The 10,065-nt window shown below is 38.1% G+C and overlaps 1 protein-coding gene across 1 annotated transcript; it reads right to left on the reverse strand.

Moving 5' to 3' along the window:
• Nucleotides 1-384: 384 nt before the first annotated feature.
• LOC131074245 (RING-H2 finger protein ATL2-like) lies at nt 385-1,095 on the reverse strand. The gene has a single exon (XM_058010829.2). The coding sequence runs from the start codon at nt 1,054-1,056 to the stop codon at nt 499-501; it is 558 nt and encodes a 185-aa protein (XP_057866812.1). The 5' UTR covers nt 1,057-1,095; the 3' UTR covers nt 385-498.
• Nucleotides 1,096-10,065: the final 8,970 nt, after the last annotated feature.

Consider the following 10,065-nt stretch of genomic DNA (forward strand, 5'->3'; position numbering starts at 1 on the left):
TTATTAATGTTTTTTTTTTTAATCATCAAAGACTGATTACCCTCTACACCCTCGACTTCACAATCCACTCACCCAAAGTCATCTTCGACATAATGTTTAGAACTCAAGCATGCGCACATAGGTTCAAGCATTATTAAGAAGACAACCTAAACCTAATACATAACGACTGAATGATTCTCCCTCAAAGTGAAGAGAAAAGATCCACACATCCAATACACAGCCAGTGCATTCACCTTTAACAAACCAGGAATTCGCCTCAGATATTTTGTCCACGTTAAAGCAGCATATTTAGGTGTAGCCATTTACAGAGAAAACGAAAAATTAAAAGAAAACATAGAACCCAATTGCAAGATCTATGACAAATTATAATATTACTATGCGCATATTTGTAACCAACAAATCCTTTCGAATGATACATGTAAAGTCGGCAAGTAGTTCATGGGCAAGTTGGACTAGTAAAAAGTAAAACTTAGCTGCCCATCAAAAGCAATTTCACATTTACACAGAGATGTCGATAGCAGTTTCAGGCAAAAGTTTTGCTTCATCCATGTTTGTTGAGCTAGAGCTTGATTGGCCATTGCTGCCATGCCCACAAGCTGAAACAACTCGTAAGTTCTCGCTATCTGGCAATTCTGGCCTTTTTCCAGGAGAAAAGCCCTCAATTTTTGTTCTGCAAACAGGGCATGTAGAGTGAGAAAAGAGCCACATATCAATACAACCTATATGAAAACTGTGGCTGCAATTAGGCAAAACTCTGCCTTTATCGTTTTCCTGGAATTCCAACAGACAAACTACACACTCAAGCCCAATCTTCATTTGCTCTGGTTCGAACACAAATGTTGGCAGAGCTTCAATAAACTCTCTCTGCAGACCAACCGGCATGGCTATGATTGATGGGTTTTCCTCTGCTAAATGAAAGGTCATTGATCTTCTTCTGTTGGAAAATCTGATGCAGCGAGCAATTAAATAAATAATGAGAATAAGAGCAACAATGAATACAACTACTGACAGTTTGTTGAGTAAAGCTGCAAATTGAGCTGCACCTGAATTGCCCATGGCCTCTGATCACCTTTTTCTATATTCAAGATGAGGTTTTTATTTGTTTTTGTCAAACTGGTCCTTTTAAAGTGCCATTGTGATTTCTGTGAACAGAGTTGCTTCCCAATTAAACAGATTGATGTTTACTGTTAAAAATAAAAGTAGAATTAAAAAAAAAAAAAAAAAAAATGGTTCCTGTGCTTCGAGGCTTATCTTCAAATCCTTTTCAAAAGGGTTTAATCTAGGGAGTCATCCCTTAATAGAAGTCTGATGTTACTCTACCGCTCAGAGTATTTTGTTTTGCCTAAAGAAGACAAGACAAAAAATTTGTGGTGCCGTCTCAGTTAGTGATTAGCATAGATATTTGGGAGAAATAACACGAAGTAAACAACAAGAAACCATCAATCAATCGATATCAGTGATTACCAATTCAATTTAATGACCTACAAGTTGTTCCCATCTTGTAAAAAAACTTCAATTTCTAGTTAAACGTTTTGGAATGTGTGGACAAAATTAAAAAAACGATTGTATGATATATCAGTGATTACCAATTCAATTTAATGACCTACAAGTTGTTCCCATCTTGTAAAAAAACTTAAATTTCTAGTTAAACGTTTTGGAATGTGTGGACAAAATAAAAAAAACGATTGTATGATATATAGTTAACAATTAGATTAGTAAGTAATTATATAGTTGGATTTAATACTTTTTTCTTAATTGAAAGGTTTTGTTATGAGTTTTATTGTTTTAGATTATGTTAAAAACAGGTTTTGAAGGGGTCCTGAAACCCTTTACAAAAAGGATTCTAAAAGATTTAGAATCAAAGCAAAAAAAGTATCCAAAACAATACAGGCTGTGAAGTATAAAACATTACAAGCAGTACCCAAAAAGACAACAAAAGCCTAGACAGGTAGCAAAAAGCCAACAGAAAGACCGAACCCACAAACAAACAAAACTAGCAGCCCAACTACATGAGGCTCTTGAGGGTTTCGGCCACCTCTGCCTCCAGGGTACTCATCTTTTCAGCAATAGACTTAATTTCTTTGCAATCCACGTTCTGAGTGGTCGATTTCTTCTTCATATTGCCTCGAGTCCTCTTACTGGGTCCTTCATCAGCCTGGATCACATAAGTATCATCTCCAATGGTAACAATAGTTTTGTCCTGTTGCATTCTATCAAAGTTGTCTACCATTGCATTCATGGCATCAACAATTTGTTTGGTCTAATCTTATGGCTGCTAGACATAATAGTCTTGAGGGCAGCCTGAATTGTTTCATAGACAACTTCCACTTTGGAGATTCTATCCTCAAACCCTTATTTAATTTGGTCAATACCTTCTCCAGCCCTTTGAATGCACTCCAACACCAATTTTTTCTCCTCCTCCGACCACTGCCCAACCTCTTTCTGATTTCCTTGAATATTACTCGCATGAATGGCCTCCATCTTGCTTCCCAATGCCCTTTGATTAAGCCTGACTTCTTTCAACTCATGAAACAACCATTTGAACATATTGAAAGTATCAATGTCATGTTCCCTTGCCATCCCTAGCATATCGCCATAGTCCTCCTTCTTATCATTGAGCTCAACACATTTAGGATGAAGATCCTCATGAACCACGACACCAATACTAGCAGTAGTAGTGCAGGGGGGCGACAGGGGGGACACTGAAGATTCTGGCTACCCTCCTTCTCACCCACAGATACCTCAGGGTTAGCTTTAGAGCCGCTGGAAATAGGGGTATCCTTGGCCGCCGAAGTAGAAGAAGAAGAAATCACAACTTTCTTCTGCCCTTTTCTGCCTTTTCCCATGGTAGACTTGACCATTGAGATCTTTTCAGACTTATCTTTTTTTTACTAAGGGGAGGAGACTCAGCTTCAGAATCCGAATCAGAGTCCTCACCACCCTACTCTCCAACACTAGTAACATCCTCAGAGGTGGTCTGAATAGAAACATTTGGGGTAGGAAGGGCACGAAAGTGGGAATCTATCAAGACTAAAAGCCCTTCATGAAGGATAGGGAATTTGGTAGGGTTCTTCTAATGGTCTTTGGAATTGGCCCTTAAAGAAGACATAAGATAGAACGGAAAGGACATTTAGACCCCATAACGAAAAATGGTTCATAATAACAAAATGATGTCCATAAATTATAGAGAAACGACCATCTAGGATTAAATAATCCATAATTACCTTAAGAAGTTTAGCCCAGAAGCCCTTGATCACACAAATATCGTAGTAGCTAGCGGTCTTCTTCATAATCTCAATTCTCTCCTCATCAGTCTTTGGGAAGTTCTGCACAACCTCCTCAGTATAAGTCCTATCTCTATAAAACTTCATACCATCAGTTGATAGGATGGTGACTTGGGCAATGAGGCTCTCATAAACCAACACCCTCTTCCCATGGAGATTAATAGTCTCATCTTTCCAGTGCTTGGAAAAATAGTTGGTAACATCCCTGTTTGGACCCTGCAGCCTTTCAATGTAAAGGGTAAAACCCCCTTTCTTCAAAAGCCCCCAGAGCTTCTGTTTTTTCTTCAACTGCACACAATTTGGTGGCTCGGTTCTCTTCCTAGTACCCCCCAGTCTCAGCTTCTCTCTGTGAATAGCAACACTCATGACTTGCAATCTGAAGAACGTAGCCCACAAAATACCAATATACACCCACAAAGCATGTGAAATAACTCCAAACTTATTATTCTGTCCTCTTCATCCATATGCCAAAATCAAAAAGTAGTCTATCTTTCTAGATTCACTACTAGTCATGAGGGCACAAATTATCATTAATATCTCTACCTTGACTTCTATCATGAAGGATAAGCATGAATAGATCAGCCTCCAGCTTGTCTCCATTGGTCCAACTCAACTGACTCTTGCAAGTAACCCATTTATTTGCAAGGTAGTCGACCACGACATTAGACTCCCTATAGATATGGGATATGAAACATTTATCAAAAGTTTTAATAATATCCCTATCTTTTTTAATCCAAATTTCAACATTCCAAATTTCCAAGAGGGTTTGGAAATACCCCTTAGATAGTTTATAATTTTTTTTGAATCTCCCTCCAACCAAACACATTTGAAATTTTGTTGTCTAGCAAGAGTGAGGCTTTTGTAGACTCTAATGGCTTCATAAAGATGGTTAGTCTGTGTTCCCAATGGGAGTGCCATCGTTGAAAGAAAGTTTCCATTATGATCACACAACAATCCCCCGCATCCTATCGGCCCAGGGTTACCTTTGGCTGCCCCTTCAAAATTAATTTTGGCCCAGCCATGAGGAGGATTTCTCCAACCATGATTAGGTCTGGTATTAGGATTGGGCCCAACAAACTGAGATATACCACAATCAATTTCCCAAGCATTGCCAACCTTGATCTCATAGTCTTTAAGACCGCTGCTCTGAGTCTTACACTTTAAATTGACAATAAAGAGATTATCAATTATGGCTCTATGGATTTTCCTAAAAACAATCTCAGGCTGAAGATAGGTCTCCCTGAAGATTCGATTATTTCGCTCCTTCCATAAACCCTGTGCCACATGAGGAAACACAAATGATCATAAAGTTTTTAATAAATAATTTCTAGTAGGAACCCTCCATTGGTCAACAAGCTCCTAACCATCCCAGGAAAGATCCAACAAATATCCCACCTCTGAAGTACTTGACTCCAAATTTCCATTGCATAAGAGCAATGCAGAAAAATATGATCAATAGATTCAACTTCCTTCATGCATAAATAACATCTATTAGGTATAGAAAAGCCCCTCTTATAAAGATTATCTGTAGTTAGGATTTTATTCACAAAGAGAAGCCAAATAAACATGTTAATCTTAGGTATTAAATGCTTCATCCAGACTTTGGACCACCATGGGACAGGAGGATCATCACAGCAATCCATAGAAGCAACAAAGAATTTACCAGTAGAGAAAAACCTCTAGATCAATTCTTCTTCAGAACTATTCTCTAAACCAAAGGAGCTTAGAGAAACCTGCAACTAGGCAAGAGACAGGTGATTAATAGAGAGATTCATCCATTTGTCTTCAACCCAATTGTCCACCACCACTGACCCAAAAGAAGCAATACAAACATCTCTAAAAGCCCCCAATAGAGGATCAAGGGCTAGTGGACTCTTACCAATCCAACATTCATCCCAAAAACGGATACTCCACCATTAGCAACATCCCTAGCCTTATTAATGTTATTCCAAAGATATGATCCAGTAGGGATATGAGAGGAGTTCAGGAGATCCTGAAAAGTATGAACATTATAAAGATATTTGTTATGCCAAATAGTATTCCATCCTCTCCTGCAATCATAAGTCCTCCACACTTGTTTAGCCAAGAGAGCTAGATTAAAAGACTTGATACTCCTAATTCTCAGACCCCCATATTTTCTAGGTTTACAAACATTATGCCACGCCACAAGAGAGATTCTTTTCCTTTCCTCCACCCCCAACCAAAGAAATATTTTTTGAATTTTTTCAATAGCCTCCATGAACTTAGAAGGAATCTTGAACAAGCTGAGGGAATACACAAAAAGGTTTTGTAGTGCGGCCTTTAGCAGCTGAATTTTCCCAACTTGACTAAGAAGGAAACCCTTCCATCCCACCAGTTTCCTATTGAAGTGATCAATCAAGGAAAGCCAAAACGAATCAAAAGGTTTGGATCCAAGAGGAAGACCTAAATAGGTTGAGGGGAGCGAACCAATCTTGCAACTAAGGATATCAACAATCATCTTTTGTCTAGCCTCGGGAGTATTGAAGAAGAAAATGGAACTCTTTTCTCTATTAACCACCTGTCCCGAAGATTTTTCATAGAGGCTTAAGGTGGACTTAATAACTCGGGCTTCCCCAACATAAGAGCTCCCCATCAGGATAATATCATCAACAAACTGCTGATGAGAACAAGTTAAACAGATAGAAGACGGTTTCAATCCTTTTAGATTCCCTTCTTACACCTGTTTATGGATAAAGCTTCCCAATATTTCAGTCATAATGGTGAACAATATAGGGGAGATAGGATCTCCCTGCCTTAAACCGCGAGAAGCTCTAAAGAACTGAGATGGTGAACCATTGACAATAACAATAGTTGAGGCCGTGGTGATGAGCTGCCAAATAAGACTAATAACCCTCCCAAAAAAAACCAAAGCCATTAAGAATTTTCCTCAAAAAGGACCAATCCACCCTATCATAGGCCTTCACAATGTCCAGTTTCAACAAAAACCCCTATGTTTTTTAAGCAACCAAGGAATGAATGTTCTCCTGCACAATAATAATGGAGTCTAGAATTTATCTCCCTGAGACAAAACCATTCTGCTGAGGAGAAATCAGAAGAGGAATCCGCAATAGTCTAGAAGTCATAACTTTGGAGATGATTTTATAAAATGACTTGGATAGACTAATAGGTCAAAAGGCATCCAAAGAATTGACACCTTGCATCTTCGGAATAAGGAAATTAAAAGTTGCATTAATTTCTTTAAGCAAGGATCTAGCTCCAAAGAATTCTTTAACAACATTAGAAACATCTTTTTGAACAACATCCCAAAAGCTCTGAAAGAAGAACATAGGGAATCCATTTGGGCCAGGAGCCTTGTTACCATCAAAGGAAAATACGACATTCTTAATTTCCTTGTTAGAAGGGATACGAGCTAGACTATGGTTTTGATTTTTAGACAGTACCTTAGGAATAGACTCAACCATAATATTTTGGGCCTCCGAATCTAGCATAGGGTCAGCCTTCAGAAGCTCTTCAAAAAACTCAATGCCAACTTCACTAATTTACTCTTCCTTCTCAAGTTTAGTCCTGTTTTTGATGATGTAATCAATTCTATTAGCCGCTCTATGCTTAAGAGTGGTGACATGAAAAAATCTAGTGTTTCTATCTCCATTGTTGAACCATAAAGACCTAGACCTCTGTCTCCAACAAAATTCTTCTCTAGCAATAATGCTATGATATTTAGACAAAATTTCACTCTCCTTATCAAAATTGTGACCTACATAAACTTCTCTTTGGATCTTATCCTGAATAATATTAAATTCCGACTGAAGAGTAGCTTTCATCAAGAAAATGTCTCGAAAGGTCTCCTTGTTCCATTTTCTAACTTTATCCTTCACAATCCTAAGCTTTTTAGCAATGCAAAATAGAGTAGTACCCTCAACTTGAACATTCCACCACTCCTTAACATAGTTAAGCAAACTCGGATGAGACAACCACATCTTTTAAAATCTAAAGGGGAACTTTCTTCTCCTACCACCTTTGGGTTTAGCCACAAAGTTGATAGGAAAATGGTCAAAACCAACTCTTATCATAGCATTTAAAGAACAATAATATAGGTGTAACCACTCCGTAGAGATGAGGGCCCGATCCAATCTAACTTGTATCAGCTCATCCCCAACCCTGCGGTTAGTCCAAGTGTAGGAAGCTCTAGATAAGTCCATATCTATAAGACACTAATCATTCATGAAATCTACCAAGTCCTATTTACTATCCATTTGTATCTGAGGTCCCCCAAACTTCTTAGCCTCTTGGAGAGGAGTATTAAAATCTCCAATAACAAGCCAAGGGATGTTAGGATGGTTACTCTGGAAGGAAGAAAGTTTAGCCCAAAATTTCCTTCTAGAAATCTAGTTGTTAGGCACATAAATATTAGATAAGATCCATGAGTAACCATCTCTAGAATGCTTAAACAAAGTAGCAACATGGTTACCATCATGACAAAGAGGCACACCTTGAATAAAATGTGAATTCCATAAAGTAACAACACCTCTAGAAGCCCCATCAAAACTACTACCTAGGGAGTCACAAAACTTGAAAAACTTAAGTTTATCAACTCTCTCCTTTGGCATTTTAGTTTCTTGAATAATCAGAATATCTAGTTTATGGTCTCTAGAAAAATTATGAACAATATCTTGTATATGACAACTATTAAGACCTCTAATGTTCCAAGATAGTATCTTCATTTCTTACTAGGAGAGTTAAAAAGAATTTCATGGATCGTCCTCTGTGACCCATCCACAATATTTTACAAGCATTAATGTTCTATTTGCCATCTATTGGACTTCCTACCCGCACTCCGAGGAGACCCATAATCTACTCTATCTCTATTGCAAGTAGAAACACCAACCCCATACTTTTGTTATGTTTTCTTCTTCTTATTATTCTCCACTTTGGCATAGCTCATGTCATCATCAAACTCAATCTCATCCAAGCTTATGTGTTCTTTATCTTCTCTTCTATTCTCTTCCCTTGGAGATTGCATCGTATCTGGAATGTTGACATTCTGATCCAGATTGGAGACAATACCATCACAGTTTTGGGTCGAAGATTCCATAGAATTGGAATTCTTCAAAAGGCATGAAACCATATCTTCAAAAGAAGAGTCTAACATCGGTGAATATTGATGGTCCTTGAAGGTGTAGAAAGGGCTATTCTATCCTTCCTCAGCCTCAAACCTTTTAATACTTGATGAAACATATCTGGATCCAGCATTATTCGGAAGCTCACCTTCCTCCAAGTCATCCCCCTTAAAATTTTCTCCATTATCAACCATATTAGTACTTTGGTTTCCCAAACTATTTTCTCCTTCCTTCTGCATAGGGGCATCACCCTGAGCATCAACCCCATAGCCTTTCTCCTTAGTTTCATCATTCTGCACCTACTGTAAATTTTTTATATCATCAACTTTGTTCTCTCAGCCTTTCTCCTTAACTTCATCGTTCTGCACAAGCCGATAATTTTCCATCTCATCTTTGTTGTTCTCTAGAATCTTATTAGGTCCTTCAAGAAGCTTATTCTCTTCTTGGTTACCCTGATACCCAACCACCCTAGTTCTAGGTTTCCACATCCCAGGGCCTTTATTCCTCTCTTCATCTTTCTTAATATTCTGGGGATATTTCTTCGCCCAGTGTCCCGCCTTCTTGCACAGAAAGCAGACAAAGGGCAGAGATTCATATTCAATGGCCTGTGAAAGCGAACCCAACTTTGAAACAAGTTCAACCGAGGAAGGAAGTGTTGTCAATTTGGAGGAATTGATTATGTGTTGCATTGATGTTTTGTCATTGATGGCAACACTGGCAGTTTTAGTTATTTACCGATTTTCGATTGGTTCCAGTAGAGTGGTTGGTTTATGACATTGATCTGGTATGCTCTGGTTTGTGGTATTGGTTTGAATCTATCATTCATGATATTCAAATGTGTATCTTGATCAGTTGGTTCGAGATTTGACGACTCGGAGCTATCATTTGTTCTAGTAAGCCTTTTGGTCACTGGTAAGGGTTTTACCGGCAGAGCTTTGTTGAAGACCTTTTGGTGGACGTGATAAGTGGTGTTGGTGCGGCTTCTAGATAGCTTTCAGGATGTTGATGGTTATCTTGTTCGTGTTCTTGTTGATCGTCAGTGTTGGATTGGGTTTATGGCGACCTATTTTGGGTCCGATGTTATCTAGGTTATGGATCGGTTTATGTAATGTGTTCAAGGATGTTCCTAATGTGTTATTGGTGAGATTTAATGATCGGTTTATGTTGTTTCAATCTCAAGATGACTTGGTTGATCATTGGATTGTGGATTTATGTTATGAAAATATTGTATTTTCTTTCAGTTGGCCGACCTAATTGTTTAGGTCCTAGGTTGGTATAAATATGATGTAAGATCTCTTTGTAGATCATGTATGTATGTATGGGCTCAAGGGTTTTGGAATCCAATAACACTGAGAGGGGGGGTGAATCAATGTTATACAAGAATGATCAATTTTAACCTTATTAAAACATGCATACACCAACCGATATACTGGTACATACAGAATTGAAAGAAGTAAAGCAACCAATAAGCCAATCACATAAATGAGAACCATAATGTCGCATGTAAAAATTCATCTAATGTAAAGCAAACTAGAAATACCAGGGAAATCACGAATCCCTATCCTAATTAGAATTCAAACAAACATAAAATGGAATAATGCAAAACAAACAAATAGGAATGTAAATATTCAATAAAATCTCCCTATTCCATGATCGCATATTGTTTCCATTGCTCTTCTCCT

Source organism: Cryptomeria japonica, chromosome 7 (genome assembly GCF_030272615.1).
Source record: "Cryptomeria japonica chromosome 7, Sugi_1.0, whole genome shotgun sequence".
NCBI classification, from domain to species: Eukaryota; Viridiplantae; Streptophyta; class Pinopsida; order Cupressales; family Cupressaceae; genus Cryptomeria; species Cryptomeria japonica.